This window comes from Betta splendens, chromosome 17 (genome assembly GCF_900634795.4).
Source record: "Betta splendens chromosome 17, fBetSpl5.4, whole genome shotgun sequence".
In the NCBI taxonomy this organism is placed as follows: domain Eukaryota; kingdom Metazoa; phylum Chordata; class Actinopteri; order Anabantiformes; family Osphronemidae; genus Betta; species Betta splendens.
In genome coordinates this window covers 5,190,159-5,206,989 of record NC_040897.2, presented here as the reverse complement: position 1 = coordinate 5,206,989, position 16,831 = coordinate 5,190,159, and the positions used below count along the sequence as shown (strand labels likewise).

The following is a 16,831-nucleotide window of genomic DNA, read 5'->3' as shown; positions in this document are numbered from 1 at the left end:
AAGGTTTATTCTCCTCCTGTTTTTTTTAAAAATCTGTAATTATTTGCCTTAGGCTTTGTTTCATTAATTTCTTCAGTCATTGAATGGTTGTGTGAATTAATGTCATGTCTTTTTAATTATTCAAAGCAGCATACCGTACAAAATATTATTATTATTATTAATATATTATGTTTTCCATAACTGATTTACTTTATTTATTTCAAATATAACACGGAGAGATCAAATAATGAGTAACACACTTTATATGTAAAAAAGGCTATATTAATGTATGTACAATATGCCACCCTTTGAGAAACCTAATGAAATCAGTGCAGTAATGAAATAGTAATAATTCCAATAATTGTTTATCAATTGTGATAACGTTTGACATTTTATTCATGTTGTTTTTGTTGCTCATAATAAATATGTGCCCTTTGCACATGTTAATACAAAAATTGTCAGTTGCCTTCAAAAACAGGAGCAAGAGGTACGCACCAGCTTTCAGTGTTGGTCTACAGCCCTGTTGATCATATCTTCCTTTAGCAGCATTGGAAATGAAAAACAGACAGAAAATGCACTGCTCCCAGCAACACACAAGAGTCATGGGCTTTTAATGCCTTCCATACCAGGTCTCCAGGACTCAGGAGCAGAGAGGACGCTCTCTTGGCATTCACCGCGTGCCTTAATTGACTGATTTTAAATCAAGGTCCACTGTGAACACTGAGAGAGGAAGCCCAGATTCCTGCAGACACAAGGACAATAACCTTGAAGCAGAGGTGCCGAGGTTCAGCCTGCAACACAGCTTTTGTGTGTTCTGTGTCCTGTGTTTGTCTTGGAATAATTGAATATCCGGTTTGTGCAAGACACTGTAAAATGTCCATTACCCTACATCAGGCATCCATCAGCACTGTATTATTTAAGAACCCGTCTAAAACCTGACTACTGACAACATTTAGAGGTCACACTTTTACTTCCCGCTCATCATGTCCTACTTTGAGAAGGCTATTGTGTTTTACACCTTTTTATGTTTTGACACTGTGCCTTACGGCGCAGGAAATCAAAAACACAAAGAATGTATGCAGTCTATATCTCATGACATGTCAAGGACACAGGCAGGCAGCCATTACAGAGTGAAGCCTGGAGCTGCATGGTTCCAGATGGGACTAAAACCAAATCTGACGGAGCCGCTGTACGAATGTAAACACAGGCAATCCGGAGCATCATGGCAAATGAAGATACGGACATTTTACGCATCAGTCCGAGAAAACGCGTTTATACACAGATTCCGTCCTCGTCTCTCCTGCCGAATGAAGACACCGGCTCGTTTACCGTATGACAATGATACGGCCTATGCAAAACGAAGACGGTGAAATCAGTCGGTGCAAACGGTGTATGACACGTTTTAATAAAGCCTACTTAAAATGCACGCGTCGCAGTCCTATAAACAAACGACTTAGACACTTAGTGTCCCCTAGAAAATTATAAAGAATATTAAAAATACATCTTATAAGCAGGTGACAAAAACTAAATATTGACAGACGCACAAAATGTCCCGTTGTCATATGAGTTAATTTCCATTTCACTCCTCCCTACGTGAAATGGAGCAGATGATTACAGTAGTCTGTGGGCCGGGCCATGCTGCATTAGCCTATATGCTCCACCAAGGCCTGGCCACACTCTGACGAACAATACGAGTAGGAAATATACATTTAAAGACAGAGAAAATGCACAGTAGTTTACATTAGGAGATGCGTCGTTTTTTGCTGTCTAATTTGCGCGCAAACGCGGCACCTAATTACATGCACTGTTTAAAATATCAGGAGTCAGTTGCCTAATTATAAAGAGCGTGTATTTCTGCAGTGAATCGCGGAGCTGCTCGTCTCCTTGTCGCATAATCTCCACCGGGATCCAGCCTGAAGCCTTTCCCATCCTCCCTCTCGTCCTTCTCTCTCCTCTCCTCTTCTGTCCAAATCCCTCCATGCAGGAAAAAGAGATTTGTGAGGAAAATAGAATAAAACATGGAAATCGGTTTGAGCTTTGGTCGACCAGTCTCCTCTTCTCGCTCCCTTGGTGAAAATGATCTACGTTAATTGTTTAATCGAGACGGTTTGTTAAATGAAATCAAAGTGTTTGGATTCATCCTCCCGGACAGTGCGGACGGGCGGGCGGTGGATTACGCACAGGCGAAGGCATCAAGGCTAAGGCGGGGTGACGTCACCATGCAGACAGATGCTCTCTCTCTCTCTCTCTTTCTCTCTCTCTCTCTCTCTCTCTATGTTTCTCCCTTTCTCTCATCCGCCATCAGCATCACCACCACCCCTCCCCCCTCTTTGCCCTTGAGACCGGGATAGGCCTCCTGTACAGCTGATGCTGCCATTTGGGTCTGTCACTTTGCTCTTTTTCCTCATTATTCAGCACTTTGCCTTCCAGGGCAATGGAAAGGCTTTGTGTTTGGGACAAAACCGGTGTAATATGAGCCTTGTTCAAAATATAGTGTAGCATTCACGTCTAGCCAACAAATGAGACGAAAGGATAAAATGTATCTTTTTGAAATCTGTCTGTGTAACATGAACAAACTGAAATATGTTTGATAATTAGAATTCGAACTAACCTTTAATGCAGTGAAGGTGTAGTGTTACAGATTGTTGTGTGAAGAAGCTAATGGGTGATGACTCTAACAATGTAACAGTGTTTGTTAGACCACCTGCACAGACGGTCACATAATGTAATTATGTCACATAATGGTTCTTATTTAACATTTTGATATGTTTCCATTTATTTTGAATTAAATGCAGGCTTGAATTTGTTTGCTCTCCTTTGCGTTTAGTTTTTATTAACATTTCAGACCTTTCCAACTTTTTTGGAATGGAACAATGTTACTGGTTACCTGTTTATCAATTGGATTCAGAGTTGGAATTCCAGGCCTCGACACAGGCCATAGTATGAGGTCATGCTATGCAGTTTGACTTACCACTTTGCTTTATTGGATGGCTGTGCTACAGGTTTGAGGCCCTGTACATATATATTCCTTATGTGTGTAGCATCTTGATTTGGCTCTGACTTGGCTCAATATTTACTAAATGTACATTTAGAGGTGAGGTACTAAATGTGACATACAGTAGTGAGGGCACATGCTCATTAAAACTGTGTAATTACTGTTGGATCTGTACCGCGTTGGCCACTCATCTTCACCTACGTGATGACTCAGCTCCTGTCCTTCCACTTCTGGAGGACACTTTGCCACATCTGAATGGATCTGATTTCCTGCGTGAGAGGACATTTCCTCAGAAATTGCTTTGGGAACGGCTCCATTTGGACTTGTGAGGGTGAAAAGCAGGCTTTGAAAGCTCCGATGCTTCACGACTGTGAGTGATCTGTTGTAGTACCGGGAACTAGCCCAGAACCGGCCTCCTGATTTGGAATTGTGGCACGGTGATGAACCAGTCATTTAAACATGACGTGCTCTTCTTCACTTCATAAGACATAATCAGGTGGATGATGTTACATTCGTAGCTGAGCTTCCTAAATACACTCAGTAACAAGTGGCAGTTTGGCAGCGTGGCTGGAGAGGAACAGATTGGAAAGTTCAGTGTCACTTCTGATGTGTTACATCACCAAACACATCAGATGGAGACTGGTGCAGCAATTGTGACCACATGCAGTTATGTTTTCTCTCTATCACAACTCTCCTCTTTGTTTTATCACACTCATGCTCACCCATCATCCTCTCTACATTTACCCCACCTCTGTGTACTTCAGGAACCTCAGGGACGACAACCAGAGAGATGTCACGGTTCGAAAAGATATTTATTTCATAAAATCAGTATCTGACCATAATGTTCAGTGTACAGCACATTTACTGTTTATTACTGTGTAAAACCATTTATCCATAATGTAAATAATCGTTCGTTAGTTGATAGCTAAACAAGTTCTGCTTCTGTCGGCTGCAAGTGGAATAACTCAGCTTTTGTACTGTTACACAAAAAGTAATCATTTAATGACAAATATTGAGTGCACTGAGAATTTTCTGGAATCTTGGCTCACTTTGTTTCATTTGACCTTAAGCAGATCCATAAAACACAGATGTAATTCTGTTAGTGATCATAAGAGGGCAGCCTTTCACCAGTGTTCAGCATCAGTGGTGAGACACAGAGACACACATAATCACGTACAGTACATGAATTATAGATTTCCACACATAGACTCAGGTCTCACTCTGACGGAAGGCATCAGGATCAGTGTTCGTTCCGTTTTATGTGCGGTTCACTTTGACGGCTCACATGCGTCCTTCTCCTAAGCTGATCTCTAATTGGCTAACTAGAGCAGATGAAGCTCACACCAAGAATAGGCCTACTGTATGTCCTATACACAGAGATCCCTGAGTGCATGTGAGTGTTCAGCATAGAGGTTAGAGCGGGAGACCGAGTTGAGTGCAACATTACCAATATTTAAAATGTTGTATTGTATAATACTTACATCTACCCAAGGAACTTCCCACGTGGTGCTCCAAGTAGAAAGTTCCAGGTGGAAATAAACCGTTCAGAAATTACTAGTACTACTACACAGCAATGGGAAACTAAATGACTATGATCAAAGTGAGTATTAACCCACAGTCAGGCCACATTTACACTATTTTAGAGGATTATTCAGGTTATAAGTAAGTAAGCTTTTGTTTAATAACCAGCCAAACACTTGCTTCATAATCAGCAACTCAAGCACTTGTGCAACTGTGTGATGTAAGGGCAGATTTAGCTGGCGCTGTGTGAAACTCACATCTCAGCTGGACGTTTATGGAGATCAGACATTTGGCACCCCAGCCTTTGGCTCCACACCCTTGGGTGACAGGAGCACATGACATTCCAATGTGCAGAGGAAGCTTTTATCAAGACGTGACTGTGCTGTCACTAAACACACAACATGAGATAAAAATGGCACTTTTAGGGACGTTGAAAGTGCTGGCTCGTCATTTATATCTCATTTGTGTGTGTGTGTGTGTGTGTGTGTGTGTGTGTGTGTGTGTGTGTGTGTGTGTGTGTGTGTGTGTGTGTGTGTGTGTGTGTCCGCTGACGGAGCATGTGCGGAGAAGCAGACAGATTAGCGCGCTCTGCGGCTTGGTGCGTGTCCTTAGCTCCGACCGTTTGCTGGAATGTTCCGGGGAGCGTTTTAATGTAGACATGGAGTAAGTCAGTCATTCCTCTTACAACAGCCCCTTCCGGACGAGTCACCAGGGTTACAAGTGACAAGATATCAAGGTGTTGTTTTTCTTCGATTTAGGATAGTTTTTACGCGCGAGAGCTGCTCCGTCTGTCATGGCAGTGGCAGCGGAGCTCTCCACTTAAATTGTTAGGGGCTTTATATAAAGCTGGCTGTGATGACGGAGGCTTTGGATGGTGGAGCTGCTACCATGATATTTTACACCAAATTCATGATATTCTGGGCACATCTTAAGTGGCTTCAAAACAGATAACGCAGAGCAACGTTGAACTTTTTGCGCTCGAGCAGAGATTGGTGCGTGATTTAATGAGTCAAATGGAGGAATATGAGCAGTGCGGTGCCTCAGAGTTCATTAAAGGTAAGAGAACTGATGTCAACTTCGATCTAGCAGTAGTATCTTACAGTATTCTTAACTAAAGCTTCCACACAAATGCCACTATTGACTATCAATTCTACAGGAGCTAAGGGGCAGTGGGTAGGTTCACCCAACAGCAAAGTTACATTGGTAAATGGAGAACTATGATATAAACTTATATACTCTAAGTTCATCGTAATGTAGGAAACACCCTATTCTGGTCGATTTATTATGTGAAGAGGCTGAAGACGTCTATTAAAAAATTTGTTTGGGGAGTTTCTCAGGCCCCAAATGTGAAGCGCATTGTCCTTACTTAGTATTTCCTTTCCCTTTGTTTGTGCTTGAAAAGCATAAAGACATCATTCAATATTATCTGTATTTGCTTAAGAGGCTATAACTGTGAGATAATTATATGCCCTGCTACTGGAAGAAATATGACCCAGACACCAGAGGGTTAATTTACATTGCAGCCCCACAAGTCTTTAACAAACCTTTTATGAAGCCAATAATAAAAGTGATATAAAGAGTTGTACAGTTTTGTAAGGGTTTATGTTAAAGCTTCATGCTTAGGTTACATGTATAGAACCACTTCTAATTATAACTTCATGGTTTCTCAGATAAATAATGTAATTTATCTTCTACTACCATCTCTGATCTGCATCATCCATCTATGTTGCCATGTTGTCCGTCTGCCCCTGTACGACAGACCGTCTGTACTTTGCAACACTTCGTGTCAAACCAAAGAACACAGCCAACGCCTACTACTTCAGCACAGACGATGAGTTTATATATGAGAGGTAAGACTCAGTGATAAACAGCTGGACCACCTCAGGTCCTCAGAACCAACAAAGATTCATGAAAAGAAAATTAAATGAAACATTTAAGCCCTTTATTATTATTAAAGTAGTAAAGGGCAATGTTTGATGGGACGCTTGTTTCTGTTGTTTACAAAACTAATAAACAAATAAAAAAATAGAATAATATTAAATTCTAAAGCACGACATACAGTAAGTACCCTTATAGTTTGATGTGTGCTGTACAGGCCTTGTGAACTTTAATGTGTTACCTGATCACCATGTGACTCTGCAGATGCACCTGCAGCATGTGGTCAAACTATGTCCAACATGGCTACTGTGGGGTTAGGATTCTACTCTCTGAGGCACCTTTCACCTCTGCTTAGTGCTGAATCCTGTCTATATACCTGCCATGATACATACAGCACATTTACAGTAAGCTGCTGTATTTAGCGTGTAAAGCATAATGAGCTGCAGCATTGCCAGGAAAACTGTAGGCAGAAAGTCGTTGAAGAGCATCAGAACAGCGCATAACAGGAAAGAGGAAACAGAGAAAACATTTAGTTTTTTCCAGTTTTGATGACTTGTTTAAAAACTAAAAATATGAAAAGCATAATATGACTTGCAGGTTAATCTAGACAGTGAACTGAGTGACTGAGGAGGAGCTTGACAGTCTCTTGATAACCTACAGGAGATTTGGAAGTGACATTTGAGACACGGTCTAAATGACGCAGGTGTATGAGGGTTTGCCAAGGAAATGGCCCAGTCATGCTTAATCCTCCTCATCTCCTTCATTCCCCTTGCTTCCTTTCCTTTAACCAATCCTTTATTCTGCTCTGTTAGTATTCAATATTTGTATCTGTGCAACACGTGAGTCGCCCTCTTCATGTGAATGAATGAAATCAGTGCAGGCAGCATTCATCCCCATGAGCCAATGTTTATGATATCTCTGTAAGATATAGGTCAAGATGAGCTAAGGCTGGGTCAGCGTGGGGGAAAGAGATTTAGAACAAACACTGCACAAGGCCAGACAAAATGGATAGTAGCCTTTTACCTCTGATCTGTGTTTGACACTTCAGACATTAACAATAAGCAAAATTTAAAGTAATGTGCTGAGGCCATGGAGAGTTGGTTGCTCGTCTCATTGAGTGGTGTGTTTGCTCCAGCCTTTGCTGGGGTGTGTGTTATACATGTTTATGGTATTATATCTCACATGGGTTTAATGGATTTAGATTCATAAAACAGCATTAGGAGGATCAGCTGTGTCTGGCAGTAGTGAAGTGAATGTTTCCCTTTTGATTGCTGCATACTGTGCTGTAGGTGATCCATGGACCGACTGTGTGCTGTACGGGTCACAGAATGTTCTGCTCCGGTACTGAGCACTTCATCCCACTGCTGCACCTGTTTCATACCTGCCGCTTTGTTAGTATTTCTCTTCCAGAAGCAGCTTACTGATCTCGAACCGTAAAACCAGGCGTCACAGATCAGCTTATATGATTTAGATTCATGATCAGATGTCTCTCCTTCCATTGCGTTGGTGGAAGTTAATCTCAACACAGGGAAACCAAAAAGGCAAAATCTGAGACTAGAAGCTCTGATTAGAAGAGAAGCTCAGTCAAATCACCATGCATGACTTATGACGTCATGCTTTTCTTGTGCAGATTAGGTCTGAATGTACGGTGTTTAATAGCTACTGTAACAGGGTTCAGGCTCACCTTGACACTTTGTGTTGCAGTTTCTACGCTGACTTCGGGCCTCTCAACCTGGCCATGCTCTACAGGTACTGCTGCAAGCTCAACAAGAAGCTCAAGGTAACTCTAACAATCAGCACTCACACAGAGATAGTAAAGCAGTAAAACTGTAAATAGCTTATTTATTCACTTTTTTACTCCAGTCTTTGACAATGTCCAAGAAGAAGCTGGTTCACTACACTAGTTATGACCAGAAGAAAAGAGCCAATGCTGCAGTTCTCATCGGTGCCTATGCTGTAAATATGCCTTGTGTTAACCTCCACATGTCAGTGTCTTTGTCGCGCTGTCTGTTATTAATAATATGCAATTTTCTAGGTGATATACTTAAAAAGAAGCCCAGAAGAAGCCTACAGAGTTCTGATCTCAGGAAACAACACTGGTTACCTTCCCTTCAGGCAAGTCAGAGTTTTGTCTTGTGCTCTACTGTGACATGCTATTTAGACTAGTTAGTAGGATTTAGCTCTTCGTGCCTGCTTTGTGGTTCATGCTCTTTTGTGTTGCAGGGATGCGGCAGTGGGGGAGTGCTCTTTCAACCTCACTGTGCTCGACTGCTTGCACGGACTGCGAAAGGTACAATCACAACGACAGTTTGGAAATAAAATCCTCAGCATCCTGAAAGAAAGTCAACTCCACTGTAGTGGAAGTCAGAGCTAAACTGTGATTAGTCTTAATCCTTTGCTCTTATGAAAGTGTGAGTTTCTAGGCCATGAGCTTCTGTCTCTGCCTAATCTCTCCTCCAGGCGTCACAACACGGCTTCCTGGACTATGACAAGTTTGATGTGGAGGACTATGAACATTATGAGGTGACAAATATTATATAAACAAATAGAGTCAAAGACAAACGAGAATATTATACATATGTTTTGCATATTCTTCAACATTATGCAGTTGTTTTTGTACACTAGAGTTTTCTCTGTGTCTTTAGCGCGTTGAAAATGGGGATATGAACTGGATCGTTCCTGGGAAGGTTCTCGCGTTCAGCAGCCCTCACACTCGAAGTAAGGTAGAGAACGGTGAGCTGGACCCTCAGAAGCCTCTTCTCTAAAGGCCGCTAATAGCAGGCCCATACAGTAATTCTTTCTGCTTCCTACAGGTTATCCCTTCCACGCACCGGAGGCCTATTTTGCATATTTTCACCAAAACAACGTCGTAGCCGTGGTTCGTTTAAACAGGAAGTTGTATGACGGCAGACGGTTCGAGGACGCGGGGTTCGAGCACCACGACCTTTTCTTCTTGGACGGGACCACACCCTCAGATCTCATCGTCAGGCGCTTCCTGCATGTGTGTGAGAGTACAGAAGGGGCTGTGGCTGTGCACTGTAAAGGTGGGAAAGGAAGGCATATTTAGGTCCTTTCTTCATTTGTCTTATTGTACAATCAACAAACATTTCCTCCGACCCCAGCTGGCCTGGGACGTACAGGCACTCTGATTGGCTGCTACCTGATGAAGCACTACCGGTTCACTGCAGCTGAAGCCATTGCCTGGATCAGAATCTGTCGACCCGGGTCCATCATTGGTCCTCAACAGAACTTCTTAGAGGAGTGAGTCTTGTTTCAGCATTTATTTCTTCAGTCTGAGCCTCAGTGAGCATAAAAAGCATAAAAAAACCCATGTGTCCAATCGTCTTTGGTGTGCGCAGGAAACAGCACAGTATGTGGGTCCAGGGCGATGTCCATCGCTCCAAACAAAAAATGCTCCAGCAGAGACTGAGTCGGCGGCAGCATCTACACCAGCAGCGTCAACAACAGCAGCTGCACAGCCTGGACTCCGACGGGGGCAGACAGGAAGCCATGTCCCGCCTACTCTCTAGCATGGACGACCTGTCAATCAACACCACTCTCCCCACATCGCACAGCTTGGACGAGGTGAGTGGGCATGCTTCAGATTATATAGAAAGGTTTATGTGTACTTACTGTATGTGATCGCTGTGTGTGTGTGTGTGTGTGTGTGTGTGTAGAATACCTGCAGGGACAGCAGTGTGACTCAGGGTGACCAGCTGAGAGCACTGAAGGGCAAACGACCCCCTAGATCGCTCTCATCCTCTTCGTCAAGGTATTGTACACTGCTCAATATGTCACATCAGCCGATTCTTTCTTATTGCCAGGTTGTGTCTGATTCCTTTGTGTTTTTCAGGTTAAACCTGTCCAAGACCTCTCATTTCTCCATCCTACCACCAGCTAAGTCCCCCAAAATCCCCCTGTCACTCTCCTCCTCAAGGAAGCTGGTAGGAAGCACATCCTCCACCACCGGTCAGATCAAGAGGTAAGTGTTTGTGTTTGGTGACTTTGTTAAAATATCACCTTCAAGATCAAACATAAAGATGAAACAAATTCTATTTGGGGAAAAAAAGCAATGATTTTTGCTTGACTCTGTCTTTGTCTCTTTCTCCAGCCCGTTCAGCCTCAGCCTGTTCAGCACCAGACATGCTGTCATTCACTGATTTTAATCTGCTTAAGATGAGTCACCAAAGACCAAAGTATCAGGTCTTCCATCAAGTGCATGAAACTGGACAAAGGGATTCAAAGCTCACATGGATACATGTGTATTATTGTATAGGTGGTTAGTGGTGACCAGCTACTGAACGACATTCATGCTCTTTTAAGTTTTACATCTGTTTCCAAAATAAGCAAAGGAAAAACAACCTTAACTGCAAATTCACATATATAGTAAATGTTTTCTTTGTAACAAAACAATGTATAAAATGTTTTGGTTTTTTTTTAAGTGAGGAAACGGATACTGAGCAGTTTACAGCCACGTCAGCTGAAAGGTTTACATTATGGCGCTTTTCTAATTATTAGATTTTATAAACTTAAATCTATGACATACTAATTCTTTCCAGTCTTTAAGATGTTGTTGAATCAGACACAAATACCAATGAAGCACTGGTACTGTATCAACTTAACTGTCATTTGTGAACGCAATAAATTTTAGTTAGTTACACATAATTGAATCAAAAGTATGAATTATATTAAATGCACATTTCAAACATACAATCACTTCACTCAGTAAAACACTGAAAATCTTTTCTTAATGTTGTTATGTGTTTTGGTCAGATAAATACAGCGCAAGCAAATTAAGAAATCACAGTAGTTTTTATTGGATTGATATTGGTCTTAAGTGGAATTAGGGTTTATAATTTATAATAATTTTATAACAATAACAGAAATTTGGATCAAATGAGAATTCTTAACATAATAAAAAATGGTTGGCAACATGAATGAACTCTATGCAATGCTGTTCAGTTTGAATTGAGGAATTATTATATATGAATCTGATCTTTTGTGATGTGCAACCATGATTGCTGCTGATGTTTACCTTGCTGTCTAATCACTGATTGATTTAACGGATGCAGATCATTTTCTCCGTTTTACATATTGGTGATACTGTAGGTGTCTTCAGTTTTGCTGCAGAGATTATTTTCAAAATAAAAAATGAAAGTTGCTGATATTAAAAAGTTTGTGTTTGCCATAGTGGTAGAACATCTACAATGTCCAATTGTATCCTGTTGAAGCGTTAAACGATTCGATGTACTGATCCAGATTCTTCATGATGATAAAACTACTGGGTCTCTCTGTGTCACAGCTCCAGTGCTGTTTGAAGGAAGACCAGCAACTGAGCCGAGGTTAAACAACACCAATGTTTGTCACTGTTGATAAGCTCAGTTGCCTTTTTGATTTGCAGAGGAGATAATATATTCCAGACTGTCCACCTGAAGAGCAAGACATCACTGAGGGAGGATCTTTTTACATTCAAGTGTAGTTAGTAGTGTGGCATTTCTGTAAAATTATACTGTTTTACTGTACCTGGCTCCTCTCATCCGTGCTGAGGTTCTTCAGCTGGTAGACAGTTACTTGTCCATCACTGTCTCCAACCAGGACACAGTCTGTCTGTGTCGCAAAGAGCAGTGACTTCATATTTACACCAGGGGCAGCAGGCTGCACAGCGACTGGGTCCAGGCTGAAGTAGAGATGCAGGACAGTGGCTGAAGCAGGGAACAACAGGGTTAAAACCTCTGCTCACTCTCACCTACATGCTAGAACTTAGGTTCCAGATCTCCAGCTGTTCATCATTAACAGCTCCAAACACAGTTGGCCACTTTGGAGACCACTTGACGTCGCAGACTGCTGACTGGGTGGAGGTGAAGCTTAGCACAGGGCTGGGGTGGTCCTGCTTCCACAACTGGATTGTCCAGTCAGAGGAGCAGCTCAGAAATACATCAGGACTGAATGGACTCCATGCCACGCCATTCACGGGACACTAAAAAGGAGCAAAATGTGCAAGATGAACAAAGAGCTTTGATCTTAATCTTATCACAAGGCAGTGCTGGCTTTTACTTTGAAGAACGTACAAAATGTTTCTTATAAGTCTCCAAACACTGCTGATTGTTAGAACAGGAGCATTTGTGGATGAGTCCTTCTGATGTACCAACTACGTAAAGACTGGAGTCCTGCAAGAGCAATGAAATGTGGAGAAGTGTAATGACAACAATCAAAGTCATGTGATTGGTCATACTCAAAACAGGAGAAAGAAACAAAAGTGAAGATTTAATAAATAAATAACTTCTTACAAACTTACCAACGAATGAAAGTCAAGACACAGACCAGAAGTCAGTGCTGAGAGAAAAGACTCTGCCTTCTCCTCTGCATTGTTCCCTGTCCCCTTCTTCTTTGTGTTATGAAACCTTTTGAGCTTCATCAGATCTATTCCAAAAGATGCAAAACTGATTTTGAAAGCAATGATACCGTTTTACCTAAAACCAATTCTTGATCTGGGTAAAGGCAGTTTGTTAAATCTGTGTTAGTCATGCTATCCATACCACCAGCCCCCCCCCCGCACGCCTGAATGCTTACGTTGTGAGAACAATACCTAAGCTGTCGAGGCCGTTGTTGAAGACAAACCATTTGCGGATCCTCCCGTCTGCAGACACAGAGAACAACGATTCCACCTTCTCTTCTCCCGTTAGGCTCAGCTCCTGTCGGCTCCATTTGAGCTGCCACACTGGACCCCAGTGCTTGTTGGAACATCCACTGCACAGTCATCAAGACAGAAAGAGCAATAATGCATGTAGCATAGTGTGTCACTTAAGAGCTGCACTGTAAACACACACACATACATGCAACGCTCACCTGCTGCTGACAATATGCAACTTGTTGTCCTGACTCACGTTGTAGATCGCGATGTTGCCGTCGTGCGTCCCCACAGCCAGGTGACAAGGGTTGCTGGCCGAGAAATCAAGCGACGTCACAGCACTGTCACAGCGGAGGATCCGTTCAGGCCACTGCAGAGGATGATATGACACCATCTGAAACGTTCACGCATCCTCTACATCCTCACTAAACACAGTGGATGCTCCCATGGAAGGCACGGGAGCATGACCGCTGAACTTCATACCGTTAGGTTTTTGAGGGACCAGCAGCACACCAGTCCTGGTTTTTGGTTACTGGAATGGAGCTCACCGTACCCCACAGCCACAAGGTCCTGCACATAAACAGTACAGCTTATTGATGAAGCCCTTGTTTGTGTGATTCGGCAAGATTCATTTAAATTAACATTCAAAAGTAAAGCAGCACATCGGGAAACAAGCCCTTAGTTTATTAGCTCTCAGCTTCTATCTGAGGAAACATCAAAAGAGCAGAGTAAAACATAGGGACGGCAGCTGGTGTCCGTTACCGGGATCTTCTTGTTCCAGGCCATGCTGCTGATACTGAGCCCTCTGCTCAGCTCACAGGTAAAAACCCACAAATGCTCCAGAGCTGGAGATCCACAACTTTCTGCATCCCCCTTCCTTTGCTCCTCAGCCCCATGCTTCACTGGACTGTCTGGGTCTGGCACAATCATTGATTAGATTCACACATTCTTTCAGTATGGAATTGATCAGAAATATGTGAAAAGAGTTTACCTTCTAGTATAGGCAGCTGTCTGTAGGTGGCCAGCTTAGAATGAAATATGTTTCCAAGGATGCTCCTCTCCATCACTAACAAGCACTGTTGAAACCTCTCTGATAACATTATCTGCTGCAAATCAGACTCAGCATTCACACGGCTCCCATAGAGGTCGACTTCCCTCAGTGAGCTAGAAGCACTGGCTGAAGAGAAACAGGAGATGATGATATTGTCTTCTAAACGAGTGAATGTCTGCATCACTAGGATCTTTGACTATCACCTGAACTGACTGTGCTGCCCACTGACATGCTCATCTCTATACTCCTATTGGTTTCCACAACAGACTCCAGATAGTCAGCCTTGTCCTGCTCAGGTCTGTTCCCTGTTTCATCCTGCTCGACGCTGTCATACATGTCCCAGGAGGTAACAGTTGTGGCTGTGGAAAAGATTTAACTCACTTTGTAAATCCAGACAGTTAAGCATTTGGTCTCGAGGGAAAACAGGAAACTATATGGCCTGTATGTTCAAATGACAGAAAACAATCGTAAAAAAGTTTCAGGTGAAGACTGGCAGCATTGTAAAGGGAAAACGGTTAGGCTAACCTGAGTCCACCAGGATCTTGCTGTCACACTGGACCTGTTTGCTTTTAGCTGCTCCATTCAATGTCTGAATAGATCGATCCACATATTTATCATTCCCCATTCTGTTCCTGCAAATTTCAGCATATTGACTGTTTCGCTCCCTGTAAAAACAAATTGACACCAGCATGTTAAAGCCAAAGGTTTTGTCAAGGTTAACAGAACTAATTTCTATTTTATAGAGACTACTGTATGTAAAAGTGTAGTTTGTCTTTTACTGGGGTCCACAAGCTTGGATTATGTCTAGCTGAAGTTGGGTTGAGATTTGTACACAAAAAAAATACACAAAGCCAAGTACTTACGTGATTGCTTCTGCGTCCTCAGCATCAATTGACACAGTTGTGCTGGGTATGTTCAACAGTGAAACAATCTCTGTCTCAGATATGTAGACATCTATAACCTCATCCAACATTTCTTCTGTCACTTGTTCCTTCACTATTTCTCGTTTTCCCAGCACATCTGGCAGGGGTAAAAGTACATGAAAGAAATAAAATCTCCCAATGCACAATATCTTTATTTTACTACATACTGTAATGTTATTACTGCGATCAAAAACAGTTAAAAGATAATAAAACAGATTAATATAATAATTAAAAAGACGCAAATAGTGAAAGAGTAATGTTAATGTGCTGTAGATAACCTGGGTAGCTAAGGTGCACTCCTCGTTTGAACAGCGTATCTTCAATCTCCTCATTTATTGACTCGTCGGTGGACTGGCTGGATATTCTGCTGCTCCCCAACACTGACCTGAGAAACAACATCAGTGCAGCAAACTATAAAATTGATCAATATACTGTATGTGATTATCTTTCTATTATCATATTTCCAGAGGAAGTAGGACTCAGTGGATTTACTATTGAGACATTTATATCACATCAGACCTTACATTACCTGGAAAACGGCTCATTGAAACTCCCAGTGACTGACGACTGGTCTGAGTTTGAGCCCACGGAGATTTCATCCACGAAGAACCTGCTGGTCTTGGTGGGCACTGCTCCTGGGTCCACCTGGTAAAGTGGCTGAGGAGTGACGTCATTGCCTTCTTCATCAAACACCTGCAAACGGGACAACCATTAGCCGTAGCAACCTAATTAGCTGCAAACGTACAACAGAAGAGAAGAAACAGTAGGATTCACGTTTGGATGTAACAACTACATTATGTCTTCTCTTTACCTACACTACACCATTATAGCCGGTGCTTTTCAGATTGGGACCTATACAGATGTAACCTGTTGCAACACTTCGATGTTTCCTCAAATTGTGTCGTCATATTTTCTTACTCGAGCAGCTTGTCTCGGGGTCTGAATGACGCTTTTCTCCAGCAGAACTTTGCTACCGCCGCCCAGACTGAAGCGCCTCCTGCTCGGGGAAGCAACGATGCTGCTCCTGCGCCTGGTACTTTGGTTGGGTCCGTGTGCTCCTGACACGGACGTATTCATGGTTCGGGAGGAGCTAGCACCCACAAACACACAGCGTTAGCATAAAGACTACAAAGTGGCAATTTGGACAAATTTAGTTATTTATAAAACATATAATTAACACTTACGGTCTCAGCACCAGGGTGCGCATTTTCTTTGTTTCTTCTTTTGCCAACGAGGTAGACATTTCTCTAACAACTAACTAACTAATGTCGCAAGACTTCTCCAACAAGTTGCTATGGCAACGAGACGCTCCAAGCGCCTGCCGTGCCGTGTGTAACCACAAAACCGTTCCGGTCAGAAGTGTTCGAGACTGGATGCAGATCAAGATTAAAAGCTTTATGCTTATATTTAGGATTTATTTAGGACATTACATATGCAATGAACATGTAATATAACAGAAACATTTAACATACACTATAATTAAAACATATGGATAAAACACTGAATCGAAATATGTTTGCTTTGTTTTTGCATTGCTTTTCATAGATCCTACCTATCCTGATATTTCAGCAGTTTGTACTGCAATGCAGATTGTTTCATGCAATTAATGTCATTCAGCATAACAGAATACAGTTTCACATGGTTCATTTACTCCTATAGAGAAGTCATTTTTGAGGAACCTTTTCTTAAATGGTTCTGATGATGAAGTTGGTAAAAGTAAACTATTCAAACTATTACGTAGATGGCTGTTCACAGGGATAAAGCCAAAGTTCATAGGTTGGTGAATATCCTTAGCAATCCAAGTGAGGTTGTTTGGAGGCCGAGTCAATAAACAAGTCCAGATGCCCACAACACAG

The 16,831-nt window shown here is 42.2% G+C and overlaps 2 protein-coding genes across 3 annotated transcripts; one reads left to right on the top strand and one right to left on the bottom strand.

The window, feature by feature from the left end:
• The first annotated feature begins 4,973 nt into the window (after nucleotides 1-4,973).
• Nucleotides 4,974-11,307, top strand: cdc14aa (cell division cycle 14Aa). Of its 2 annotated transcripts, none has more exons than XM_029131745.3 (14): nucleotides 4,974-5,551; nucleotides 6,255-6,345; nucleotides 8,078-8,153; nucleotides 8,237-8,329; nucleotides 8,409-8,488; nucleotides 8,597-8,663; nucleotides 8,834-8,896; nucleotides 9,019-9,091; nucleotides 9,187-9,417; nucleotides 9,496-9,634; nucleotides 9,733-9,958; nucleotides 10,051-10,145; nucleotides 10,227-10,355; nucleotides 10,485-11,307. In XM_029131745.3, exons 1-14 carry the CDS (start codon nucleotides 5,500-5,502, stop codon nucleotides 10,531-10,533), a joined length of 1,464 nt encoding a protein of 487 aa, XP_028987578.1. In that variant the 5' UTR covers nucleotides 4,974-5,499; the 3' UTR covers nucleotides 10,534-11,307. The 2 variants fall into 2 exon arrangements, with proteins under 2 accessions (XP_028987578.1, XP_028987577.1); XM_029131744.3 differs by having other exon boundaries at nucleotides 5,008-5,551; nucleotides 9,019-9,106.
• dnai4 (dynein axonemal intermediate chain 4) lies at nucleotides 11,167-16,297 on the bottom strand. Its single transcript, XM_029131739.3, has 17 exons — nucleotides 16,160-16,297; nucleotides 15,894-16,065; nucleotides 15,505-15,668; nucleotides 15,254-15,360; nucleotides 14,916-15,072; nucleotides 14,578-14,717; nucleotides 14,256-14,411; nucleotides 13,993-14,178; nucleotides 13,764-13,918; nucleotides 13,485-13,571; nucleotides 13,220-13,371; nucleotides 12,960-13,120; nucleotides 12,669-12,793; nucleotides 12,442-12,540; nucleotides 12,124-12,350; nucleotides 11,897-12,050; nucleotides 11,167-11,802 (listed from the first exon to the last, which is right to left on the bottom strand). The coding sequence occupies exons 1-17, from the start codon at nucleotides 16,216-16,218 to the stop codon at nucleotides 11,752-11,754; spliced, it is 2,352 nt and encodes a 783-aa protein (XP_028987572.1). The 5' UTR covers nucleotides 16,219-16,297; the 3' UTR covers nucleotides 11,167-11,751.
• Nucleotides 16,298-16,831: the final 534 nt, after the last annotated feature.

Bases quoted from the DNA above. Each gene is read 5' to 3' on its own strand.
- cdc14aa (XM_029131744.3), top strand. From the start codon at position 5,500: ATGAGTCAAATGGAGGAATATGAGCAGTGCGGTGCCTCAGAGTTCATT. The intron at 5,552-6,254 runs GTAAGAGAACTG...CCTGTACGACAG, and splicing joins TGCCTCAGAGTTCATTAAAG to ACCGTCTGTACTTTGCAACA. The intron at 10,146-10,226 runs GTATTGTACACT...TGTGTTTTTCAG, and splicing joins CTCTCATCCTCTTCGTCAAG to GTTAAACCTGTCCAAGACCT.
- dnai4 (XM_029131739.3), bottom strand. From the start codon at position 16,218: ATGTCTACCTCGTTGGCAAAAGAAGAAACAAAGAAAATGCGCACCCTG. The intron at 14,179-14,255 runs GTGATAGTCAAA...GTTTCTCTTCAG, and splicing joins GGGCAGCACAGTCAGTTCAG to CCAGTGCTTCTAGCTCACTG. The intron at 12,794-12,959 runs GTATTGTTCTCA...CTTTTGGAATAG, and splicing joins CAACGGCCTCGACAGCTTAG to ATCTGATGAAGCTCAAAAGG.